Here is a 26193-nt window from a genome sequence, read left to right as displayed (position 1 = left end):
TCTACTGTTCCTGCTTTTCTCCACATTGTTTAATCACCCGGAGCCCCGTTGTCCGTAACTTTGAAATGGGCTGTCACCACCTCTCTCATAAGCTGTTTTGAGGATGCAGTGATACCAGGGCTTAATATTTACTGTTAATTTTTCTTCCCCTTAATGAACTGCACAAAGAGCATTTGGCTGCCTTAAGTCTGGACTCCTGACAAGCCTTCTCAGTTGCTGTTCAGAACTGTTTTCAGGGTGTAAAGGTAATACTTTGGATAGCCAGCAAAAGTGACATATTAGAGATCATCATTCCTCCACGGCTGGTAAAACCTTGAACCTCTTCCTGCTTCATCAGGCAGGTGAGGAAACTGGGTTGGGAGGAGTATGTACGCTTGTGCTGAGAGTCAGGATCTGGTTATTGGAGGCTAAGCTTAAACTTGGCATCAACAGGTGCCATCCTGTCAATTTGGGTAAAATCTGCGGTCTCGCTCCTGAAGACCAACTACATTACATGGTTACTTGGCTGCTGAGGAAAAAGCTATTGTTATGGAATAGAAAACAAATGGAGCTGAATGAGAACTGACCGCTTTCTCAAGCAGTATTTCAGCCAGCCCACCAAACCGGGTCCAGGAGTGGGGGTCTCTTTCCCAGGCTTTCAAAATGTGCATGTCTCCCCACAAATGGGGTCTGCGTTTCATCTAGGAAGGAATAACAGGGGAAGAGTTGAGAAGGAAGAACCCTGAGTTGTCAGAAGAGAAGTAGAGATCATGGAATGGCTGGAAAAACCCCTAGGTAATGGGTATATGATCACGAGGTGAAACACAACTTCATGCTTAAGGGAGACTGGCAGGGCACCTTATGGCTACAGAGGACGCAGGAGGGACTAGTGTGCGATAGGGGGTAAGGACCAGTATATGATGTTCTAGGACCGTATGTGCAGAGCCAAGAGATGGAGAGGAGTACATGGGGTGATCATATGGACTGCATTTTCCCACATGTCTGTCTGAGCAGGGTCTGGTGCTTTGGGTTGACAGTATGACATTCTACTTACAAAACTGACAACAGGAGAACCAAAAGCACAGTGACCAGTTGGCCTTTATTAGTGTTACTGCAGTCAGAGTAGTAGAGGAACCAAGACGTTGTTATCACAAGAAATAAATAGAGCTTATTTTTAGGAAGATTCTAACCGAGTAGTTGAAATCTAGCAGTAGCACTAGAGGAGCCCGATCTTGTGTGACAGATGAAGCTGGGGTAGAAGTGATGATAAATTCTACCTCAAAGGACCTTCTACGCACTGCCCACTGCCTCAGCTCCCTGGCCAGAGCTGGTCATGGCTACAGGTGCAGATTAAAAGGAAACCTAATGAAAAATGGGCTAAACACTTGAGAATGCATGGACTTGGATCTATCAGGGGGTGAGCTGACCATGATCAGACAATCCATTACCCTCACTCCAAAGAGGGTTAGATAGAAGCTTCTCCAGATCGCTTCCGGCTGATGTGCTCCAGGTGGGCGTGCTCTGAGGTGTCCAAGTCAATCTCATACTTGGCTAGGATTTTGAGGATGGGCCTCAGCTTCAGCCACCACTGCTCCTTGGGGATGCGGTGGCTACAGAGGAATGAGACAGATGATTTAATCTTTCAGCACCCCAACTGATTTCTATCAAAAGCTTATAGGAACAAGTTGAGCAGAAGAGGCTGGATTTTAGGACATGGCCTAAGATCCGAAACGGGTACGAGTCCAGGTGTTACTCCTAAGATAAAAGGATCGAAGACAGCGAACAGGTTGGGAAGAGCAGATCCTGAAACTACCGGGGAAGTAGATGTACTCACTCAAAATCCGTCTGCTCCTTCAGCTCAGTCACCGGTTGAAAGACCAGAGCCCTCTTACGCATCCCCAGAACACAGCCTGAGTCTGGTGTATTGGCGAAGATCCTCCCTGCAATACAGGATGGTCAGTAGGCTTCTATAATGGGGAACCAGCCACTATGGGGGGGTCTTACCCTCTTACCCCACCTACCATTACGGTAACTCTCTTTGATTTTCCCAGACATCCAGTTCATAGCCTTGGCACCCATCTTAGTGGCAAAATTTCTGTCAAACGGAGTTGGGCTTCCTCCCTGGAAAAAGAATCATAAAAATTACAGAGGGAAGGACTCTAATGAAGTGGCAGAGATACCTGAATACACACAGAAAAAAGGAAAGAACAGGCCCCAGGTTTGCAGCTGGAAACAGGAATCCAAAAGTCTAACCATGAAGGAAATCCTGAGACAGCGCTGAGAACAGAGTGAGCTGGCACAGCCTATTTGGCCATTTACCAGGGGTAAGAGTAACTAATTAGATATGGGGGGACCTGGTCTCACAACCGCCGCCTCTAGCTCCACAGCTGCCAGATCCTGTTCATTCACTTCCAGTCTGATTGGCCAGTCGCCTCCTTGCCCCTCTTCAGCCTAGCAGCTTTTGTCAGTCACCATCATCGACAGAAGTGTTCCTTGTGAACCAACATAGATGTCCTTGGTAGCACCTCAGAATAATATAAAACATCATGCAGATTTCCTCTGAACTAAGTGAAAGGAGGTGGGAAAGTGGGGAATAGATCGCCATGCTTTATCCAGTCAGACCCCATTCCTGCAGGGGCTAATAAGCTCATTCAAGTTGAGGATACTGGGAATTCATAGGTAGGTAGACAACGGTCAAAGGTCCATATTTAAGCAGAATCAGCTTTGGGATGGGGAGGCCTAAGACCACCAGTACCGTCTGTGAGCGAGGCCTGCCGTAGGTGGGGATTGGATGTGGATAGCAGAAGGGAATTCGTTTCCCCCGGAAACCCCGGTTAGTGCAGACAGAGCCCAACACCAGCAAGGTGGCTGTACTTCTTGCACAGGAAGGCAGCATGGCATGCTGGGAAGAGCACTGGAGTGCATTCTGGCTCTCACCCAAGTTTGATGAGCGGCCCTAAAAAAGTTGTTTCTCCCGTCTGGGCCTCATTTTCTTCATCTGAATTAGTGGTTCTCAACTGGAGATGATTTTGCCCCCCAGGGGACATTTGGCAAAAGCCTGGAGACATTTTGTATTTGTTACAACTTAGGAGGGAGGTGCTACTGGCATCTAGTGGGTAGAGTCCAGGGATGTTGCTAAAGCATCCCGCAATGGCACAGAACAGCCACCCGCAACAAAGATTTATCCAGCCCCAAATGACAATGGTGCCAGTGCTGAGAAGCCCTGCCCCAGGAGGGATCACATAACCTCGAAGGCCATTTCCAGGGTAATGCTGTTTCGATTCTGTGACAGTAAAAACTGCAGGCTCGTGCTCTGTGGTGGCACCGACAGTCTCCAGCAGATTGGGGACCAGTGGGAGACCCAATGGCTATCGGGGATTGTGGCCGTCTGGTGAAGGGTATGACTGGGGTGTTTTCCCGACCTGCTGCATGTGCCCAAGCACATTCTTCCTGCTGTCAAATATGCCCTTCCCCTCCTCAGAGTACAGGTTGAAGATGAAGTCCGTGGTGTAGTTCTCATTGCACTTCTCATTCCTGCCAGGTAGAGACCAAAAGCCTGTGACTTTGGTTGTCTCCCCATCCCTCCCAACCCTTTTCTGCTTCAGTAGGCTTTGTTCTTCCCTTTTCTGTCTCCTCCCATGGCTCCAGTTCTCTCACTGTGTCCCCAAATTCCTCAGGGCATCCCAACCATGGATTCATTCTGTGGGCTAGAGCCAAAGCCTAACTGTTCTCTTCACTTAGAAACACACCATGGATGAGGTACCTTAACACCAAGCCCCTTTTCACAGTGGTTTTCATCTTATGCACCAGATGTTCAACATTTGCCTGAAAATAAGAGAGTAATAAATCTTAAGCCTTGCCAGGAGTGGATAAGGCCGGGCAAGTTCACGGATCTCTTGTTCCCCACCAGGCCTCTCCAGATGGGGAGAGAGACTGGAAGAGAGCTGTTTACAATCTGTGCCTAGTCCCTGTGAGAAGTTCAGTGCACGCTGCAATGTGAACAAAGACTCCAAACGAGCCAGGCAGAACTGGGAGAGGGTGAGTTAAGGACAGCTGTGGTAACTGCCGGTCTTCACCTTTCCACCTGCTCCCAGTGTCCCCTTCCAGGGGATTCTGCTTCCCTTCCCTCAGAGGGCCGAGGCGGGGGCGGGGGGGCACTGCTCTCAGTGTTGGCCTTTGAATGGGTTGCTTGTCAGTGCAGCAGTGATTCGCTTGGGAGGAACCAGTTCCTTCATCTGGGCTTTGAGCTGGGGGTGAAGGAGGAAGACTCCCACCTTCCATTCCTAGCAGGGACTTGAGTTCTTGCATGAGGGAGTTCCCTCAGCCTGCTGCCCCTGCACTTTGTGGCTCTTCTTCCCTCCAGTGAACTGAGATCTTAGAAAACTAGGATCATACGGCCCCTCTGAGAAAAAGGAATCGGAGCGCCCTACCCCAACCCCGGAAGGGACAGGAATGAGAAGAGTCTGCTTTGGTAGCAAGGGAGCCCAGGGCGGGTGGCATGATCAGTAGAGACACCACCGACTCTCTCTGTTAGTTAAACCACCTACTCACAAGTTTAGAAAAGTCTTTTAACCTCTTTAAATCTTTCTCGTCCATAACACGGAGATAATAATAGCTCCCTTGCACGTGTGTTTTGAAGACAAAATGCAAAAACACGTTGAGAAGGGCTTGCTTAGCAACATGGGGCCTTCGAAACGAATGCTCCAGAAACAGCAGCTGTGGTCATGTGTGCGAGGTTACACCGGAGATGCCCTCTTGCTGCTCTTTCTAGTTTCCTCGCAGGGCCCCAGAGACCAAGCAGCTAACCTCATCTTGAGCTCTCACAGCTCAAGATGCTGTGGGGACAGACTAGGGCAGGGGAGAGCTGCATAACAGGCTCTGAGTGACCATCTACCTGCAGGTCCCGAATGGTGAAGGGCTCCTCAAAAATGTAGGCAGCATCGGCCCCAGCTGCCAGTCCTGCCATGGTGGCCAGGTAGCCACAGTAGCCACCCATCGTTTCGATGATAAACACCCGACGCTTGGTGCCTGCCGCTGACTGCTTGATGCGGTCACAGGTCTGCAAAGACAGCGGGGTCTCAGTTAGAAAGACAGAGTCCGGGGTCTGATCCTTGTCACTTCTCTGGCCCTTGCCATAAACCGGCCCCAGAACGCCACCCTCCCCGGCTCAGCCAGGCCCCTATGCCTCATCAAGTTCTTGCCTTAGGGGGCGGCCGGCACACCTGCCAACTGCCCTGTGGAACTGCCTCCTGGGAAGGAAGCTGTACTTACCCTTTGTATTGTTCAGGGCAGGGAAATTAGGCTATCTGACCTCAGGACGGAAAAAAACATTTGGGATGCAGAATACTGATGCGTTGGAGGCTGACAGGTGAGAATGAACACCGTAGCGTGGAGAAATAAAGTGCGTTAAGGGCCTGGGCTCGAAGAGGCACCGTTCGAACACTGTCACTTGGTTAGTACAAAAACAGTAGCTCACTCTCCAGTACACGTGGTCTAGGGATTACAGAGCTGGCCAGAGGCCTGGGAAGCAGGGGCGGGCTCTCACCGTGCAGATAGTATTGAGTGCTGTGTCAGCCCCCACGCTGAAGTCCGAGCCGGGGACGTTGTTGGAGACCGTCGCGGGGATGACCACAAACGGGATGCACAGCTCGTCAAACAGCTTCCTGCCCTCCATCAGTTCCAGGCCCCCTGTGTAAGCCTGAGAAGGAGGGTGGCAGCCATGAGGGGAGAGGGAAAAGTGGGGAGGAGGAGAACAAACAGGAGAGCACTCACCTCAAAGCCCCCAATGATGACAAGGCCCTGAATGTTAAACTTAGTGATGTTGGCACTGATCTGCTCAAAGCTCTTCTTGGGTAGAGTCCTAGTTGATTGGGATGAGGCGGGGTGGGCGATGAGGTGATGGAATTTGGAGAATTAAGCAAAGTTGAGGGAGAAAAAAGCTAGAATTAGAATGTATAACTTCTTGCCCTGTGCCCCCTTCCCTGCCACCCCTCTCATGGCTGTGTAAGTACACATCCTGGGGCTTAAAACTGCTAGAGCTGCTAAGAGATGTCTAGATATGCAGGCCTTCCCTCACTGAGGCAACTGTGAGCTTGGGGACAGAAGATGCAGACTACAGCAGTGTAGACGCTGACCTAATGAACTGACACCCACATTCCAAGGGACATCTTTAGGGGTGACTAGGAGGAGGTGCTTCCAAAATGCCACTTACCTTTTAGTCCCAAGTTTGGAACCACCTTGGCCAGTCCAGCCCCCAACATAGCTCCAGCCAGCTTCCTCGATCTGCAGGAAAAGATCACACAGGTCTGCCTTGTGGACTGAATGCTACTTCCTGAGTTCTGATCCCACCCCAACACCCCCCTGGCTGGAAGAGGAACACCACGCATCGGCTTTTCCCCACCTCAGTGAACTTCCTCTGGTCTTACTGCCCATTCACAAATAGAAAGCACCTACTTATGCCAGGCACTGCACTGAGCTTTGGGACAGAGAATTAAACAAGGTGTGTTGCCTGTAAAGGGTTCATTTCAGTGGCTCCTGCCTATTCATACTGCCCTAAAATTAAGCATCTACTTCTGCTCAAACCCTGAGAGGAAAGAAAGGTAGAGAGAGAGAGGGGAGGGGCCAGGAGAAAGAAAAAGACCGACAGGTCACCCCTGCTACGTGCCTCAGAGTACGTGCCCTCCTCCTTTTAGTCCCCGTACCTGACCCTTGGCCAGGCCCTCGAAGCCATCATGTACAACCAGCACCCGGTTGCCCTGGATGAGGCCAATCCTCACGGTGGAACGGACGGCAGCGTTCATGCCTGCGGCTGGGGCCCCCACATTCATCACGGCCACTGTGTGTATGCTACTCTGGGGAGAAGAAGTGGAGAGGGAGCAGGGCGAAGAGGGGGACAGGTCAGTAAGGGAAGCTGAACCCTGTCTCCCTCATGGTCCTAGGGTCAGGACATGTGCCTCTGGACAATGTACCCCCTCTCCAGGAATGCCAGCACAGCCTGTTCCCTCATCATGTGGAAGCAAATTCTTTATCACAAATCAATAAGGAAAACCACTGTCCCTGCCCACAGATAGCATTACGTAACAAATGAGGCCTTCCAGAGCAGCATTTCCCAAAGTGTGATATTTGGACCGCCTGATCTAGGGAGCCTGTTAAACCAACCTATTCCTGGCCGCGACCCCAGAGCTAAATCCTCTCTGAGGGAAGGATCCAGCAATCTGCACGTTAAATAAGCACCCCAGATGATTCTGATAGACACTCAGTACCGAGAACCACTACTTCAGGGGAAGAAGTGGCTGAAGTACATTCATATGATCATTCCCAGGTCTGCCCAAAGGATTAATCCATAAATCTCTTTCCCAGTCCTTGCACGCTACCTCGTCAATCCTAAATTGGATGTGGGCCTTGGGGCAGAGACGTCTGGGACACATTAAGAACATGGGGCTGGTATCTCGGGGGGCTAAGAGAAAATTTCTTAGTAGGGTCAGGGACTCAGCACTGGAGATTTTAGTGGGGCGAAGAAGCTGGCCAGGCTCTAGGTTATACGAGTGGAGGTGGCACTTCACGGAGGGAGACTGAGAGACAGAGTCAAAGGGAGAGAACTCACCGGTCCCTTAGAGACTGGGGGTCTGACATGAGCCAGAAGCTTGTACACTTCCCAGTTGTTCATGAAGCTCCTGGAAAAAGTACAGGTGGGGTGGGGGGTCTTCAGGCCGCTCCTCACGGCCAGAAGCCAAGGGGATCTAAAGTTCTGTTCCCAGTGTGAAGTCCAGCTGGGCAAACCTCAAAGGACATAACTGGGACCTGGCAGGGACTGGGCAGGGGCTGAAAAAGGGCCAGTAACCGATCAAACCCTCCCTGAGGACTCTTCTCCCAGGCACTGCACTCAGCACGACACGCTGTCCCTTGGCTAGAGAAACTGAAAACCTGGCTGGAACCCACACAAAAACCACCGGATTACAGCAGGCCAATCCCAGGAAGAGCATCCCTGGGACAAACTGTGCCTCCTGGTCACCTCACAACCAACTCTCTCAGGAAGGAACTGTCACAGAGACAATAAGAACAGGGAGGGGCAGAAGCTCTTATATTGGGTCTGAAACCATGTCCGTTTTTTGCTCCATTCCAATATCTGATTTCTGTAGCTAGTGAGCTTCCGGTCATTCCTCACCGGCCTCTCAGCTTCATGGCTTCATCAAATTTCCTGTCGTTCATGGCCTTGGTCACATCTTTGGTCTGAGGGAGGAGCACAGCAAGAGTCATGACTACAGGGCAGGGTTCTACACAGCTGGATTCCTAGCCCGTGGTAACGCTCTGTCTCCACTCTTATGCCTGGATCCTACCCACCACGCCTCCCACCTTTGCTATGCTCCCCATTCACAGAAAGCAGCATCTTTGTTTTTCCTTAATTTTCGGAGAAATGAGCAGCCAAAGGAAGGAGCTGATTCAATGCTCTACTTATTCGAATATTTTTCAGAGTGGAGGAGTGCTCACAGATAAAATAGCATCTTCCTCCATTCCGCAACCTGAAAGTAGCCTCTAAACTGAGTGTATGAAGAAGACCCTACGGATCCCAGTTAGGAAGAAAAGCTGATCCCTGCCGTGTGTCTCCCAGCTACTGATTTCTGCTCTGTGAGCCCGCGCTTTAGCTTTTGGGATACATAGTTCCAAGCAAGGCTGGGGCCTGTCTAGGCTGTAGGTTTCTGGGACTCCCAGTTTGAGGGAGAAGCAGGCCAGGAAATGGGGAGCCAGCCCTGAGCATGCAGGCCAGTCCTAAGAATCAGCCAGACACCTCAGCCCCAGACACACTGCTCTGTGGTATCACAGGAGTGATTCCTTTGTAATAAGAGCCATTTCCTGACCACCGGGTATTTTCCAGATACTGCATCAGACCTTCTACAAAGCTTCCCTCCGCTCCTTACAGTAGCCCTCAGGGTGAGTGTTAGGAACCTCACGTTGTTTCAGAGAAACATGTTCAAGGTAGAAATCATAGAAACATACGAGCTAGCCAGCCAGACCATAATACTATTCCCTGCTTTTAATAACGTTTGGAGACATACTCCGTTTCTTTTCCAACAAAGACATGGCAAAAGCATCCGAGGCTGGATATTGTGCGACGTTGGGTCTCACTACTTGGTAAGATGTAGTGTCTCCCACGTTTCTTAGGAACATTTAACAGATGGGGACACTGAGGCTTAGAGAGGGGACAGCTCCTATGCAAAGCCTACTGTGCCCTTTCCTCATTTGACTCTTAACTACACCATGCTGCCTTCCCATCTCCAACAGGAGTTCCAGTGCCCTTCGAAGTTGGTCTCTTTCCCTCTAAGCTCTAGCTCAAAGACAGGGGCTTGGGCTGTTAGGACGAGGAGCTGAGGTCGGTACTTACCATTTGGACACACTCCATGAGGGGCAGGCGCACAGCCTGGTTCCCAGAGAGGCTCACCACACAGGCTGGGGTGTCTGGAGTCCCTTCCAAAAGTGCCATCACTGCCTCCACACCCATCCTGCTGCCCTGCAGGAACCCAGGGAGCAAAGACAGTCTGGTTCAGGCCTCCCCATCTGGACTGGGCCTGGAGAGCCAGGGCACCTGAGGCCCTTCCAGATCACAGGGTTGAATTGCACATTTAAGGACTACAGCTAAGAGCTTATGGGGCTTTATCTCCCTACCCAGATTTCATCTAAAGCTTGATTCTTCATCCTCTTACCATTAGAATTCTATTTGGTTCCAGACAAGCATGTCCATTGTAGTAATCAAGGAGATTACTGAGGCTTAATATTCCCTTCTTATTGATAAAACAAGGGAGAGTATTGCCTCTCTCTTCTAACGAAAGTAGGATGAGAGGGTTCAACCTGAGTGTCTAAGGTTAGATCTTAATAATTTTACTAATGATCAAAGCTGAGATATTAGACCTCACTATTTGGAGAGCATATAATTTCCCATCATTTTTTGCAACAGAAGAGAACTCGGGTGGATGGGAATGAGTCAAGGGCCACTGCAGTCCAGAAGCTAGAGGGAGGCGGCATGGCCAATGGTGTAAGCCCCTGTCCTGGGAAGTGGGATTCTGCAGGGGAAGGACAGCAAGTCATGGGTTCTAAGACGCAAGGGCCACAGAACCCCATGACTTACCAGGATCCGGTCAAAGGCTGATGGTGTCCCACCCCGCTGCACATGCCCCAAGACAGTGACCCGGGTGTCATATCCCAGACGCTTCACCACCAGCTGAGGACACCAAAAGAGGGACAGAGAGATAGAGAGTCAAAGAGAAAAAACCAGCAGAGGCTTAGATAAACCACGATGGCTTAGCCTCTTATCTTTTATCTTCCTGGGAAACCAGGGGGCAGGAAACCTGGGGAGAGATGTACGGAAGGACTAAGGGGAGACTCAGAAGTCACTGGGGAAGGGGGTGGGGGGTGGTGTCCAAGGCCTCTCTGGTTTCATTCATACTAACATTCTTGATGTCTTCTGAGGTTATGGGTTTCCCAGTCTTGTCTATGGCACCCTCAGCCACAATGATGATGTTGAGACGAGAACCACGGGTCCTTGTCTGGTCAAGAACAAAGAGGAAAGAGGTCAGTGGGATGAAACCGATGGAAGGGAAGTGCATCATCAGTGAAACGGGCGAGTGGTTTTTCAAGGGCAAAATAAAGTGCCAGTACCTCGCTGAGCCGGCGACAAAGATGTTCCTCCCAGTCGTCATCCGGTGGACACTCAGGAATAAAAACCCAGTCAGCCCCACAGGAGAGAGAGGTGACAAGGGCCAGGTATCTGAGATGAGAGGCAGAAGCGTCACACTAGGAGCCACGCTCCACAGACTGCCTAACCCGTACCTGGCAGGTCTGCCTGTTCCCATAGGTGGTGAAATGTGTGAGGATCTGTGCTTTCATGCTTGGGGTGAGGGTAAGAGCGCCACTGAGACAGCCTCTCAGTGAAGTTTTGTCCCTGAAGGGCACTGTCTCTTCGTGCTCACCTGCCATGGTGGCTTCTAATCTCAGAGCGGTGTCTGTCCTGTGCACGGGCACACAGGCACACCCTTGCACGCGTGGGTACGGGGGTGGGGAAAGGGGGCCATAACCGAGACAAGCATGGACACCTCTGAATCTGCTATCCCTGGGAGACCTCTTTGGACTCTCTGGGGAAGAGAAGGCTACCGCTGGCTCCACAGAACAGATGAGTCGAGACGGGGATCTTACCCACAGTGCCGGCCCATCACTTCTAGCACAAATGTCCTCTGGTGGCTGCAAGAGACAGACACAGAACGTTTACAGTCCAAGTGTCCTGATGGTCCCAAGCCGCCACCCACACGTAGGCCGCAAAACCTCCCTGGGAGACGCATTTATATTGTTAGACCTCCCAGCAGGTTTCTGGAGAGACCAGGAAGACCAGGCTGACTAAAACATAGCAGTAAAAGGTGTCAGTACTGTGGCTCTGTTCCAGGGAGCAATGGGGTCCAGGAAAGGAAAGAGAAAATAGGAAAAGAAGTGAAGAAGTGAGGACTCGACCAGCATCAGCCTGGAATCCCCTAGGATGACCCTGGCAAACTGTTACCTTCCGCCTCCCATTCTCCCACACTGCCTCCCCAGGCCGCCTACTGAGCAGCGGCAGTGACGGCCTCTACAGTCTACACTATAGCTGAAAGGGTGGCTAAGGTTTGGAGCTCCCTGGATTTGTCTCAGGTTGGACACTGATCATTTGGGAGACCCTACAGGTATCAAAGCCCTCAGAGCTACACTGTGGACAGTGGGCAAGACAGTGACAAGGGGCAAACATATGGCCTGTAGACAGCAGTGCAATTTCAGGGCTTTAGGGATGCTTCTTCATTAAAGACAGTGTTCCCACCCCAGAAAACGGGTCATTGGGGGTCTAGAGCCCAAGGGCATTAATCTTCTCTAGACGCCCTAGCCCTGTAGCCCCAGCTGCGATCCTCCTCCACTGCCCCACCTGCCCCCCGCAAGTCCCCTAACCTCTGAGCAGTGGTGGTGATGGCGTCCACAATCTCTATGATCCGGTGCAGGGCGGAATCAGTGCCAATGGTCATATCAGTGCCACAAAAGTCATTGTCAATTGAGCCCACCAAACCCACGATATTCAGATAGCTGGACTTCGTAGCCTCCTCCGCTGTGATCTTACCTGGCAATGAGAAGCAAACCAGGAGCCACCTTGACATGCCTAAAGAGCAGATGACTGGAGAGAGAAGGAACTGCAGCCAATGGGAAGCATAAGCAATGGCTGAGAAAGGAGGGCAAAGACCTCCCTTTTGTGTCTGGGTGATGATTTCCTCCAATGGGAGGAGAGGGGTGTGTGTGCATGCGCACAAACAATACTTATGACAATGTCTCACCCGCTTTCTGGAGGTCACTCAGTAAGTCACTCCACTCAGAACGGAAGGTGTCAGCCCCAGTGAGGCTGCCATCACCGCCGATGACACACAGATTAGTAATCCCACGCTTCACCAGGTTGTGGGCAGCGCGGAGTCGTCCCTCTCGTTCACGGAAGTCCTTGCACCGGGCACTTCCAATGACTGTGCCTCCCTGTGGGGAAGAAGTAGAAGTCAGCTCCCCAGATGACACAGCCAAATTTGGGCTCAACATGCTAAGATTTCCCCTATTCCAACATCGTGATGAGCTGTCATAACTACCTGGCTTTCTAGGAAGTGCCCTGACATCCTTAAGAGTCATTTGTCCTTTCTAGGGGCATCTGGGTGGCTCAGTTGGTTAAGTGTCCGACTCTTGATTTCAGCTCAGGTCACAATCTTGCAGTTCATGGGATTGAGCCTTGCCTCGGGCTCTGCGCTGACAGTGCAGAGCCTGCTAAGGATTCTGTCTCTCCCTCGCTCTTTGCCCCTTCCCCACTCACAACTCTCTCTCAAAATAAATAAATAAACTTAAAAAAAAAAGTCATTTGTTCTTTCTAAAGGAAAGGGAAATAATTCTGGCTGAGCTATCATAGGGTCATTCCTATATTCTGCTACACCTCTTAGAAGACTGCTAAGATTAACCCATTTCATTGAAGGCTTTGTCATCAAAGTGATTATCCTCAAGGAGAGCAAAGGAATACATACATACTGTTGGCTTTTGGACAATCTCCGTCTTTCACATGTTCTTAGAAATGTAAGATGTAGCACTGACTTTAGTCTTTGGAAATTCTCCCCAGTGGCCTGACTTTATTGGATTGTGTCCACACTATAATTAGCAGTTCATCCCAACGTGCTTGGTCATCCCAATGTGCTTTCCCTCTTGAACTCACTGATTTCTAATTGTAACCAGGCCCTGCCAATCCTTTCCCCTTCACTCCTCGGGATCTGTGGTGCTCGTGGAAGGAGACACAATATCCACATATTCACAGGGAAAGTAGTTCTGAGTATAGAAAGCCTTAAATCCCCAGGGACTTATAGATGCCCCAGGAGAGGTAAGTATACTTAGGGTTTTCACAAATCGTACAAGCTTCTGGCATTCATGCCTTTGGGAGTACTGATAGAGAATTCTGACTCATTTTCAGACCACTTAACAGCAGGCACCATTGCCTATAAAGAATCTTCGCTAAGTACTGCATATTGTATTTCTTCCCATGGATTTTTAGAGGACTGCGGTAAAGAATGGGGGTACAAATGTAATTTGTGGATTTTTCAGTAAATCAGAAAATAGGTATATAATGACTTACGGAAAGTAGCACAAAGGGTTATGGATACAATCCGCATAATCTTAAGGTATTTTTGGAAACTCTAAAAGGCTGTGCTGGTTCCTTCCTCCCTCAAACAGTGTGGTTTCAAGTGACCTTCTCACCATCACATGAGGACCGGCAGATTTCAGCTCTACTTCTGGCTCTGGCTCCAGGCCTCTGGGAAGGTTATTTTCCTGGCCAGACCCTCCCTGTGACTCCAGAACAACTCCTGCTTACGTGCCAGTTCCTTAAGTCTTGCCTGTGACCTTTCCATAAAGAGCAAACTGTCCTGTGACCGCACCCCCACCCCCATGCCACCCTAGGAAACCAGGGTGATGTTTTCAAATGCAAAGAGTAAAGGGCAGTCGTGGCACCTCTCTTGTCACAGAACCCTTCACGTTGAGCCACATGGGGGAAACTTGAGCAACCATGAGGCCAAACCAGAGTGGGGTGGGACAAGGACAGGACAAATAAGGAACAGGAGTCCTCTGGAACATACCAGCTGAAGCATCATCGAAACACTCTCCCAGGTGGCTTCCCTGATGTTATCTCCACCATCCACCAGGCCTTGATAACCCTGTGGAGCACATTACACCCATTCAGCTTCTGCTAAGCCAGTTTTCCCTAAACCCCCACGATTAGGACAGGATCTCTGGGAAGCAGTTCTCTGAGAATCAAGTCATCTCCTCCCATTACTGATCCCTGGATGTCCATGACACTGTCATATTTAACACAGTCCAAGGAAGAAGACATCAACTTTTCAATACCCTCTTCTATTTCCCTGCAATCTCAAAAGGTCAGGATGTCCTTCCTAATATTTCATCCTAATTCTTCTTGCTTCTGGTTTATCCCATGTCCTCCAATCTGCTTTCCCGGGGAACTAAATAGCAGATAGTTTTGATAACAGTAGAGGGAAAAGAGAAGGGTGGTGGAAGAATGGCAGGAGAGAAATGGGACTTGAAAAGATACAATTTAGGAGAAGGCAGATAAACCTTACAGGGAGAAGAGTGGGCAAAGAATGAGAGGGAAGGGAGAGAAGGAAGAGGAGTTAGAACTTCAGAAGGTACAGCAAACTGCAGAAATCTGATGAGACTTTGTTCTTTCCAAAGGCTCTGTCTCAGGACATACTAAATTTTCTCTGAAATACTCATTTCAGCTTCTCTCTTTGTTTTGGTGGAGGTAAGGGGAAGAGAGAGTTACTTCTTCCTTTAAATTGAACGGGCAACATGAGGACCCAATCTGTAGATCCCTATATCCTACCATCATTACTGGAGACTGGAGTCAGGGAGAGACACTCTTGGAGACAGGGAGCTGAGATAGGTCAGGCATAGCATGTAATTGGGAGGTGAGGAAACAGGAAGTAGGGAGGGGGGAGCATAAAACAGAGAAAGAATGATGGAGAACAAAGTAGAAAACCAACCTCATGGACAAAGAACACACGGGCACCAGTAAAGATACCAACTCGAACCACAGCCCTGACAGCAGCATTCATACCTGAAAGGAGGGAAGGAAGACGACAGGAAGAGGTTACTCCTGAGAAAAGCAGCCTGGACTACAAGATATCTCAGTCCTTCTCTTAGGCTTTTCTCTGAATCTAGAATACTCTTCTCCTCCAAGTTTTCTGGCCTCCCCCCACCACCAACACTAAATTATCGTGTTCAGTGTTAATGTAGCTCCATATACCTCCAATTCATCTCCCTTCCCCCCCCCCCCCCCCCAATCCCATCTTTCTTAAGACCTTTCCCTGCCAGGGCAATCTGGGGAATAATAATCTTGAATGCTTACAGTAGGGTTAGACACTGCTAAACGCCTGTCAAACCTCATCTCATTTAATCCTCTCCACAACCCTGAAGTTACCTCCATTTTACAGATTTGGAAACTGAAGTTCAAAGAGGTCAAGGTCACAGAGCCCAGTCTCTCCACTGGGAGACAATCAGGACTAAAATCAATTAGGACTAAACAGAGAGGAGAGCCTTTCCCCTCTCTCCCATGTTAAGTAGTCTCCCTTTCCGGTAGCTACTCAGTGACGAGAACTGTCTCTCCCAAGAGTACTGTGGAGGAACCACCCTGCACAGCACACAACACAAGGGGGAAGCTATAACGGCCTCTGTATTAGAAACAATGCTACTGATAATTGTGCTGAGCAGAACTTCCCCAGTGGGACATGGAACGCATACCTGGGTCTTGATCCCGGTAACCCCATCCTGCCCTGTCATGTGAGAAGGGGCTCACGGTGATCCTCAGGGAATCTCAGAGCCCTGATAGATCAATTTCTTGTGAACCATTTTAGCCACCCGCCCTCAGATACCCCAGAACATTTTTTTGTTTCAATCTACAATCTATTCCTAGGGTCCTTAACCCTGCCTGGAGAAATATCATGTGCCAGTGAGCACTAGAGAAACCAGTAATTAGAAAAATCTGCTAAAATCCATCATGAACTACTGTAAATTCAAAGCTACTTGGAGCAGAATAGAACCAACAAAACCAAAATGTCTATTTTGGAGGGTTTTTTTTCTGCAGGCTGACGAAAGTTGGTGTTAGATGACTATAAGCACCAAATCAAATTGAAGGCCCATTCACTCACTGAGCAAATATTGACTAAATACCTACCATACTCCAGGCACTATCTAGGCACTAGGGAAACAACAGTTGAATGATACAGTCTAGGGATGCAAAGATACAGGAGACGGTAATGGTCCTCAAGACTTGTGAAGAATATAACATGGTTACAATATGGATCCCTATGAAGGAGATTTGTACAAAGTGCAGTGGGGACAAGGAGAAGGAGCATCCAAGCTGCCAGAAAGGAAGTCAGAACAGGTTATACAGAAAAGACAACATTTGACCTGAGACCTAAAGGACAATTTCCTTATAAATCTTTTATGTCAGGTGGCCACTTTGGGGGACAGTGCTCTAGGCAGGAAAATAGCACAAATAAAGGTGAGGGTCAAGAAACAACCTTAGGTAACTGGGTATTACAAAGGATAAAACGTAAGACAGGAAGTGGTGAGCAGTGAAGCTTCAAAGGTAAGCAGGCACCTGTATGCCACGCGAGGAAGCCTGGCTCTTATTCTGTAGGCCAGGATATGATTGGGGATCCATGGGTGATGGTTTCAGAAAATCCATGAACCCATGAAACTGTATGAAAAGTTTTCTGGGCATGGGAATTTCCTTTGGGAGAAGGTCCACAGCTGTCATTTGATTCTTAAGGAGGTCTTTGGCCTAGAAAACAAAAGTTGCAAATGATGGAGAATCTCTAAAGAATTTTGAGAGTGGAGAGACATGACGCTATCTGTATATCAGAAAAGATCACTGGTGGCAATGTGGAGGACGCTGGGATAAGATGGCTCTCTGGCAGCCTAGACGAAATGAGGGCCTAGACTGAGAGAGTGGCATTTGGGACAAAACAGAGACACTGGACAGGAGGCAATGGGGAAAGAGAAGCACAGCACTGTGGTTAGATTTCAAGGTGTTGGAGAAGAAGATGGAAAGGCCCCATGACTGACAGGCAAAGAGTAAGACTGAGGTGCAATTAACTAAGCAGAAGCAAGTTTTGATTCAGGCAGGTAGAGGTGTGGATGATACATTCGTATTTGGATATGTTGAGCTTGAAGTTCTTGTGGGACACCCATGTGGACTTGGGAGAGATGGTCTCACAAGAATATGTAGAATTAGAATGGGAAAGGCAAGAAATGGAACGCTGAGGAAAACCAATGCTGAGGGAATGGGCAGGGGATGATGGGTTCCATGAAGGAAACTAAGGAGCAGCAAGAAAGGCAAAAGGAAACCCAGGTCTTAGCCATGTCTTGGAAGCCAAAGGGAACAGTTTCGAGAAGTTGTAACACTGCCAAATGCTTCCAATAATCGATCTAAGATAAGAACGGGAAGGTTGGGCTTGCCAACAAGAGGTCACTGGTGAGCACTGCTGTCAAAGCCCACTTCCGCCATCACTAAGGCAAAGTCACATAAGTCTAGAAGTCTAGGTTCACATCCTCAAACTGAAGGAATCAAAATGGAAAACTCTGTGATGGGAGCAGGCTTCTCAGAAGCTTTAGGAAAAGCCTGCATGTATGAAAAGAACAAAGTCAGGGTCAATGCAAAGCCATCAGTGCCTTAGTAAGGATAAATCAGTAGGTCAGAACAGAAATGAAACTATTGTTGATTTATTTTCTAGACTTTCACAATGCCTGTGGGCTTGTCTATTGGATACCTACAGTTCTGGAGTATGAGTTTGTAATCTTAAGAAATAAGGAAAAAACACTATTGAAATTTATAGGTTGGAATGCTGTTTCCTACTCCTAAGCTGAGTAAGGGTAGGGAGAAAAGATTTAAGAAAAACAAATGACTTAAAAGGTTTTAAGTACAAAGTAAACAATAGATGGCAGGTAGGAAATATCCAAATCTATTGGGCAGAAGAAAAATCCCACAAGAAAAGAAGATTCTTTCTCTTCTCTCATCCCTTTTTACCTTCTTACCTCAGTCTTATCAACCTCCAGAGGTCATCCTGCCTCTAAGCTGGACAACCGTTTTCCTAGAAATCAAGTTTTAGGACCCTAATTGTCCCCTATACCTGCATTTCAAACCCCCCAGTTCCCTAGAATTCACGACCAGTATGTATACACATAACTTATGCTAGGGAGTCCCAGTAATTCTTTGGGCTCTTCTACTTAACATCACTGGCCTATTCTGGCCTCAGACCAGTCCTGGCCAGGATCTCCTTAGCTGTACCATGTTGCCCTAAATAACTCTCTATTCGCAGCTGTCTGACTTATTAGAAGCAAGACGAAGGATAAGATTACAGGCACCACCCAGGGGGTATTCTGGGTATAGCCAGGAGGGGCTCTGGAGAACATCAGAAGCACATACTTTGGAGTTTCTAATTACAGCCTGTAGGCAAGAGGCTTTGGGGAGAACTATGGGTAATGAGTATGACATGAGATAGAAAAAACTAATAAATGACTTGGTCACTATCTTTTTGAAAGCAGATGTTAGAAAGTTTCTACCTTAATTGAACTTTGAACAGGAAAAAAAAATCCTTTAATTCCAACATGAAAAATAAATGTTAGATCTGAATTACACTTCTGACAAATATGTAATTAATATTATGAATCCTAGAATAGCAATCCAGAGAGGTAATAGAATCCCTGTTCCTGTAATCCTTTAAAAACAGGATAAACATGTTATTTGGAATGGACTGCCCATCTGAAGGCAGAGGGCTAGAGCGATGACTGAGATCCTTTCCAGCAGAATAAGCCAATGTTGTGTGGGCATATGTGGTATGGTTTAGCAGAGCTGGGGCCATTCCTGGACTGGAATTTGTATCTACTCAGCCCAGTTTCTGAGCTCAGGGTATCTGAAATCTGGCCTCTCTTCTGCTTTAAGAGGTTATTGGCTTTGCTAAGCTCAGGGAATGACAGAGCTGTGGCCTCTGTGGATTTTATAGAACCCAACCTTCACTTTCCCATGTGGCCCACAGCCTCTGGGTTAAAAGTCATTTCTGTGCCCTCTCCCTCGGAGAACTGAAGATCATGAAACCTATCTCTGGGCAGGCCGCTACTTTATTTGAGCTGCTCCTTCAGCTGAGACCTCTCAACTCTACTTTGAGTTTTCTGCTTTGCTTCCCTGTCTTCCTTAGTTTCTTCCTGTACCACCTGCTCACATGCACCTGTGATGTTATGTGGCCTCGCAGTGGGATATTTCCCTGGGTACACTGTGCCTGTCACAGGATCCCCTAGGCCTTGGTCCAGCTGGCCCTCCAGAAATCAGCTTATGCTAGCGCCTGCCTCCAAGAAGGATCTTCCCTTAAAGCAGGTGATGGTCCCTCTAGAATAAGAGGGTTTCTGTGCTCAGGATCAGAAGCTGAAAGGGCTCTGCTGCTCTTAGACCCAAGTTAAATCCTAGCTCTCTCTCTCTCTCCCTGTCTCTCTTTTTTTTTTTTTCCTCTTTCCCTCTCCAGAGAGCCCTTCTTTTTCATAAATTCTTAACTTTGTATGCCTCACTTGGATTTTTAGCAGGCTCTTCTTGCTTCACTTAATCCAATTCACAGGCCACCCTACCAAGGTTTTAGGATCAACACTCAAGAGTTTATGGAGCATGGGATTCTTTCCAGGAGAGAGCAGAGAAGCAATAGAAAAGCGAGGTCAGCCTCAAGTAGGGCTCTGCATTCCTAATCTGGCCACTCTTCCTGAACTCAGACCTCTGTGCCCCTCTTCCTAAGTGTCCTCATTCTGGCATTCTCATGTTCATAATACATATCACAAGTACAATTAAATATACATTAGATAAAAAATATACTTAAAGCCTAGATTTACTAACATATAATGAGGATCATAAGAACAATGTGTAACTTTTTCATTGATGTATCCTTAGTGCCTGCCATCCTGCTTGAAATGCAGGTGCTCAATAACATCCTTTGCATTTAACTAAGAATACATTTATATAGCACCTACTTTGTACACCAGGCACTGTGGAATGAAGAATTCATTCAATGAAGAGTTCAGTCTCTTGAAATCTACCTTCTCTGTGAACTCTTCCCTGGTTAATCCAACCAAGGTCTATCTGTTCATTATAGAAGTGGGTTCTACTTGGTTAGGCACACTTGATTCTTGTTATTCATAAGCCTTAGATAAGAATTCCAGTAATGTATGCTATCTTTCCTCCTAAAACTATAAGTTTCCAAAGGAAATTAACTTCTTCACAACATACAAGGCAGGACTCTAAGCAAAGTGGGTGCTTAACACAAAGTTTAGGAAGCCTACAGAGAGTGGTGCACAGTGAAGGGGAGACTGGCTGAAATCTCTTTCCTTCTCTATTTTTCTCAGCACAGTCTCCATGTCCTGGTATCCCTCTCAAAGAGATTCTGAAGGTAGATTTCAACGTATTATAAATTACAATGTACAAGATCATCAGGAGGAAAAAAAGTCACACATTCCCTATCTCCCACTTCATTTTTCCATATACCTGATTTCCCTGACTTCCAGGCTTCTGGGACTCAACACAGAAAGGGGTTCTCTCTGGCTTTGCTTTCGGCCCCCCCCCCCCCACCTCACCCCATGGGTCTGTACCGATTAACTGCTGCTATTCCTGCTTATCCGAGGGACGAAGGAATGGAAGAAGAGGAAAGGCCAGAGAAAACTAAGCATGAAGTAGAACTGTGCCCAGTAGAAGGAAATGTGCTATAGGAGTGTGGTGCCGGACCCTGGCTGGTGCAGGAACTCTACGTACCTCAGAGGTAATACCTGAAGATCTAGCTAGGGCCCACCAAATACCAATTTCTGCATCTCCCCCTTTCCCCACCATTTTCAATATATTTGAAGTGAATCCACCTACTGCTTTCTCAACAAGTTTATCTCTTTAGTCTCTTTCTTCCTAGTGATGCTTGGGAAAACACCAGTCTTTTAGGTATCAAAGGAACAAAATGGTCCCAAATCTTCAGAGAAACTTGGAAAGAAGTTTTATGAAGATTTGAGTAAATTAAAGTAGAGGAAATAATATCCAGAAGCACTTGGGGACTTAGACCTGACAGAGATTCTTGGGAAAGCCCAGGATTCCAGTGTGAATCTACAGCAGGAGGACATTAAGGACAGTTCTATTCTACAGGCTAAGGGAGTTAAGAAACTCAAAAGGGCCTACCAGCCATGGTTTTTTGGTCCCTCCCCAAGCAGGGCCTTCCTCCTTACCTTGGGCATCTCCACCAGAGGTTAACACGGCGATGGCTTTGCCAATCCCCAGGGTTTTGGCTGCATGGTGCTCTTCATGGGTCATGATCCACTCTAGAATTCAAGAGCACGATCAGTTAAGACACAGGTGGATTGAGGTGCTCAGGAAATGGCTCTGTTAGACTGGCTAGAGCCACCCCAGTCAGGCTCTCCTACTATACTAAGTCTGAGCTTTGCAGCCTGGGTGTTTTGGACTTCTTCCAGAAGAGGGCCACGCCCCCACAAACTGACAAGCTGAAATGTCACAGTAATCAAACCCAAGACTGCAAAGGTCCCGGCTAATCCCTCCCACCTGAATTGGAGTCTATTTGGAGAACAAGCTAAGGTCAAGGGGAAGGGCAGTTGACTGAACAGAAATGAGAAAAGAAGGAGGAAAGTTAAGGTGGCCTCAAGGATTCCTCCTTTTAATGAAGGGAAGGGCTGCTGCAGACGGTAGGAATCGGGTGAGGTTTGGGGCACTGATGAGAACCAGCCAAGTGGAAGCAGAAAAGTGAGGGAAGGCAGGGTTATGGTGAAGATGATGGTTTCGTTTTATGGAATTGGGCTAAGCTGGAACTGGGGTTTGAGGTTTTACATGCACATTTGAGCCTGCACAAAATGATGGTTCAGGCTCAGGAATGGTTAAAGACATTCCATGCCTTCTCCCATCACTCTCAGGCTTCCTGCCTCCTGAGCCTCTCTTGACTCATCTTCAGGCCTTGCCCTTCACACTACATGCTATCAAATGGGAAGAACAACACAGAATCATAGCCAGATATACATAGATTATGTACACACGCCATGTGAACACCTTCCTATTATTGTCTTTAGGGCTTATCTCTCTCAAAGGAACACACAAGACACACTTTTGTGTCCGCAAAATGTCAAAGGAGTCATCACTCTACCAGTTATCCAGGTTAAAATCTAAATTTTTAAATTGATCTCCTCCTTACTCTGAGAGTCAAAAGTTACCAAGTCCTATTCTTCTCCCTTACTATCTTCCCTTATCCTTCTCTTATTTGCGATCCTCGGCGCCTCTCTCCACCTGAATTGCCTACTACAATAGCTGGTCTCCGTTTGTGCTTCCCTTCTCCACTCTACAAGAGACATAGAATAAACCTCCATGGGTAGCTCATAGGACCTGAGGACGCATTCACTTGAACTGGGCCAAATCACTTGAACCGGGGCTGATGACCTTTATGCACAGCTCATGTTTCTGCTGTGAATCTGGGGAAATCAGGGTAGCCGCTGATAAAGACACAGGTCACATAAACACACAAATCTGCATACATACCAATAAAGTACATGCAATGAGACACTCGTGAAGACACACAAACACAAACATATATAGCATTATTATGGGACACAGATTCACAGACATACTACATATAATCCATTCTGATGGATAAAGTCCAAATTCTTGAGTTGGCATTCAAAGCTTCCATGATCTAGCCCTTGCCAAAGCTTGAACCTTTGTTCCCATGAATTTTCTGTCCCATCATCACCTGAACATTACTTTGCTCCTTCCCATTTGTGTACCTGGGCACACTGCATCCCTCATCCAAAAGGCCACCTTGGCCCTTTCACAGATATCCCACTCCATCACTTAAGGCCAGGCCTAGCTGCAATCCTATGAATATTAAGCCTATTAACTCTTCACTGATTACCATAGGAGGGATTCTTTGTGGACCTCCTCTAATCACATATTGTCTGGTACTAGACCATTCATTTAGCACTTAATTACTACTTTATATGGTATTTAAATTGCTTCTTATATATTGACAATAAGGTTGGACTGGATCAGGGGTCAACAAACTACAGAGCACAGGCCAAATCCAGCCCTTTTTTTGGTTTTGTATGGCAGCAAACAAGGAAAGGTTTTTACATTTTTATTTTTCTTTAAGAAACTTTTTTTTAGAGAGAGAGACAGAGAGAGAGAATATCTCATACAGGCTCCACATTCAGCAAGGAGTCTGATGCAGGGCTTGATCCTACAACCCTGGGATCATGACCTGAGCCAAAATCAAGAGTCAGATGCTCAACTGACTAAGCCACCCAGGTGCCCCACATTTTTAAATGGTTTAAAAAACCATTTCAGGACATGTGAAAATTACATGAAATTCAAATTTCAGTGTCCATACCATTCTCATTCTTTCATACATTATCCTATGGCTGCTTCTGTGCTACAACAGAGTAGATTATTGTGACAGAGACCAGATAGCCTGCAAAGACTAAAATATTTACTATCTGGCTTTTTACAGAAAGTTTGCAGACCCCTGGATAGATGACTGCTACGAGCCACTTTCCCTAACTAGACTGAACAATCCCTCCAGGGAGGGATCACGTTCATTTTTTTAAAACTTTCCCACAGCTTAACCAAAGCCTGGTGAAGCCCATGCACATAACAGTTCAATAAATCCTTGTTGAAGGCATTAGTGAACTGACGAACAATACAAAACGCACATAGACCCATGAAAGCTTTTATTTAGTATGCTTGGATACAGACAGCTCCATATTCTATTTCTAACGCATAGAGATACAAATAGGGCTTAAGAAAGCATATAGTGACAGTGAAAGGAATGTAATAAACACATATGGATACAGACACTCTCCTATTAACGGAGTGTTCATGTCCAAATTTCTGCTGTTCTCAAGAAAAAAAAAAAGACTAAGTCACTGGTGCACATAAGAAGGCAAACATTTGGAAATGAAAGAACAAAACATGAGTATGTTGATTCCATTTTCCTTGAGTTTTTTCTTCTCATTCACTCTGGGAGCTCATCACTGACAAACTCACACAGGGATCTGCCACCCATGGAGTTTTCAGTGAGGGAGAGAATTCACCATTAACAAGGGGGAAGGTTAGGAGTGCTGACCTGCAAAAAAGAACCTTCTCCTGTATCTCTAAACCAGTTATAAGAGGCACAGGACACAGAAATGCACGCAGATTCATATATAAGCAACCTTTATAGATCCACGGTGACACACACATAGAAACACACAGACATAAAACCTAAATATAAAATCACATGTGTGAAGATAAGCAGGCGGGAGGGATAAATACAGGGAGGCAACATCATAGGTGCACTGATTTGAACTGGCTGAGTGCCAGGATAGGAGTGAGGCAGCCAGGGGTAACGAGGTCCGAGCACCACCCACCCATCCCTGATTCCCAGGGGCGGGGGCTGTGCGTGCTAGCGGAGGGAAATGAACCGAAGGGCTAGGATTCTTCACGGCTCCCCTACCCATCCCCCCTCTTCGCTCCAGCTTCTGATGCCATACCACCTCTTCTTTTCCCGTCCGCTCCTTCCAGTTCTCCCCAGCACCTCCTCCCAGCACGGTCATCCCCACCTCGCTCTAGGCTTTCCCCCGCGGTCTTTACTCAAGGGCCCCTCTTGCCTTTTAGTCTTAGCTCTCCTCCGCCACGGCTTCCTTGCAGACTGTCCTTGGGGAAGGGGGTGGGGAGCTTGGAGAACGCGGGGAGGAGCCAGGTGGAGGCAACAAGGGAGGGGAAAGAGGAGAGGCTTCCCAACCTCCACTAGCTGATGCTGGCCCGGAGGCTCCGCCTCCTCCTGCTCCTCTTTCTCCACCCCTGCCTCCTCCTCCCAAGGACAGCTCAGATATGGCATCAGCTTCTCCTCACTCCCCAGAAGGTTCTCGGGTCCCCATCTCTGTCTCGGGAGCCATCAGCTCCTGTACATAGTGGGAATCAGAAATTATTTAGTTGCCTCTCATGTCGTCTGCAGAGACAACTGTTTCCTAGCCAGACTGAGACTCCTTGCATTCAAACATCCTCAGCAACTAATAATAAACCTCCCCCTCTGGCCTTATGCATTATCTCACACCTCTGTCACTCTTTGAACAAGCATTCGTGGAAAGTCTTTGCGCCAGGTTTTGTATTAGGTGCTGAGGATGAAAAGATAAATGAAATAGAGTCCCTGCCCTGGAGGAACATTGAACACCGGTATTTTCTGTAGAGGGACGCCAAAAACTTTTATATTTATGTACCTTTCTCTGAGAAAATACAGGGCTACAAAGCAAACAGTGTCCGTGGAGGCAACATGGGCCAAGAACTCCCAGAGCTAAGGGTGCATCCTTTCCTCAGATCCTCTTTACTCTTTCCACTTCACCCAGGTCTTTGTTGCAATGCCTCTCCACAGGCATCTCTCCTCTCCTGACTTCCTATGCCCTCCCTCTTGCTTACTTTTTTTCTGCCCCTGCATATTCTGGCTGTAAACAATAAGAATAAAGATAAAACCACTGGAATACACAAAAGTAACTTTTGTGATGCAAATGTTACCATCCAAAGACAGCCTAAAGAATGGAAGAAAATATCTGCAAATCATATATGTGATAACAGATGGGTAGGTATCCAGAATATATAAATAACTCTTGCCACTCAATAATAAAAAAGATAATAACCTTGGGGCACCTGGATGGCTTAGTCGGGTTGAGCATCTGACTCTTGATTTTGGCTCAGGTCATGATCTCACAGTTCATGAGTCTGAGCCCCCCCTCACTGATGGTGAGGAGCTTGCTTGGAATTCCCTCTCTCTCTCTCTTTCTCTCTCTCTGCCCCTCCTGCATGCACACTCTCTTTCTCTCTCTCAAAATAAATAAAGAATTTTTTAAAAGATAATAACCCAATTCAGAGATGGGCAAAAGGTCTGAACAGATACCTCACCGGTAAAGATACACAGATAGCAAATAATCATATAAAATGATGCCCAGCATCGTATGTCATTCGGGAACTGCAAATTAAAACAGAGAGGTACTACTACATATTGTTAGACTGGCTAACATCAAAAAAATTAATAAACCTGATAGTACCAAAAGCTGACAAGAATGTGGAGCACCAGGAACTCT

At 47.6% G+C, this 26193-nt stretch overlaps 1 protein-coding gene across 3 annotated transcripts in view; it reads right to left on the bottom strand.

Moving 5' to 3' along the window:
* Positions 1 to 31: 31 nt before the first annotated feature.
* PFKM (phosphofructokinase, muscle) overlaps positions 32 to 26193 on the bottom strand; it is a 44771-nt gene continuing 18609 nt past the window's right edge. The window contains exons 3-25 of one of the 3 annotated variants that reach the window (XM_043563762.1): positions 21310 to 21402; positions 15051 to 15124; positions 14130 to 14207; positions 12312 to 12501; positions 11935 to 12100; positions 11164 to 11208; positions 10630 to 10738; positions 10422 to 10517; positions 10100 to 10192; positions 9359 to 9484; positions 8144 to 8208; positions 7583 to 7652; positions 6681 to 6830; positions 6191 to 6261; positions 5752 to 5839; positions 5525 to 5677; positions 4874 to 5038; positions 3743 to 3804; positions 3402 to 3513; positions 2001 to 2100; positions 1814 to 1919; positions 1428 to 1589; positions 32 to 680 (exon numbers count right to left, since the gene is read on the bottom strand). In XM_043563762.1, the coding sequence (XP_043419697.1) occupies positions 1445 to 1589; positions 1814 to 1919; positions 2001 to 2100; positions 3402 to 3513; positions 3743 to 3804; positions 4874 to 5038; positions 5525 to 5677; positions 5752 to 5839; positions 6191 to 6261; positions 6681 to 6830; positions 7583 to 7652; positions 8144 to 8208; positions 9359 to 9484; positions 10100 to 10192; positions 10422 to 10517; positions 10630 to 10738; positions 11164 to 11208; positions 11935 to 12100; positions 12312 to 12501; positions 14130 to 14207; positions 15051 to 15124; positions 21310 to 21402 (2357 nt within the window). In that variant the 3' untranslated portion in view covers positions 32 to 680; positions 1428 to 1444. Of the gene's footprint in view, positions 681 to 1059; positions 1590 to 1813; positions 1920 to 2000; positions 2101 to 3401; positions 3514 to 3742; positions 3805 to 4873; positions 5039 to 5524; positions 5678 to 5751; positions 5840 to 6190; positions 6262 to 6680; positions 6831 to 7582; positions 7653 to 8143; positions 8209 to 9358; positions 9485 to 10099; positions 10193 to 10421; positions 10518 to 10629; positions 10739 to 11163; positions 11209 to 11934; positions 12101 to 12311; positions 12502 to 14129; positions 14208 to 15050; positions 15125 to 21309; positions 21403 to 24726; positions 24851 to 26193 lie in introns of those variants that run through there. The other 2 variants (XM_043563763.1, XM_043563761.1) reach the window with 2 other exon arrangements.

This window comes from Prionailurus bengalensis, chromosome B4 (genome assembly GCF_016509475.1).
Source record: "Prionailurus bengalensis isolate Pbe53 chromosome B4, Fcat_Pben_1.1_paternal_pri, whole genome shotgun sequence".
NCBI lineage: Eukaryota > Metazoa > Chordata > Mammalia > Carnivora > Felidae > Prionailurus > Prionailurus bengalensis.
The sequence above is the reverse complement of the archived record's forward strand: the minus strand, read 5'-3'. Positions and strand labels throughout refer to the sequence as shown.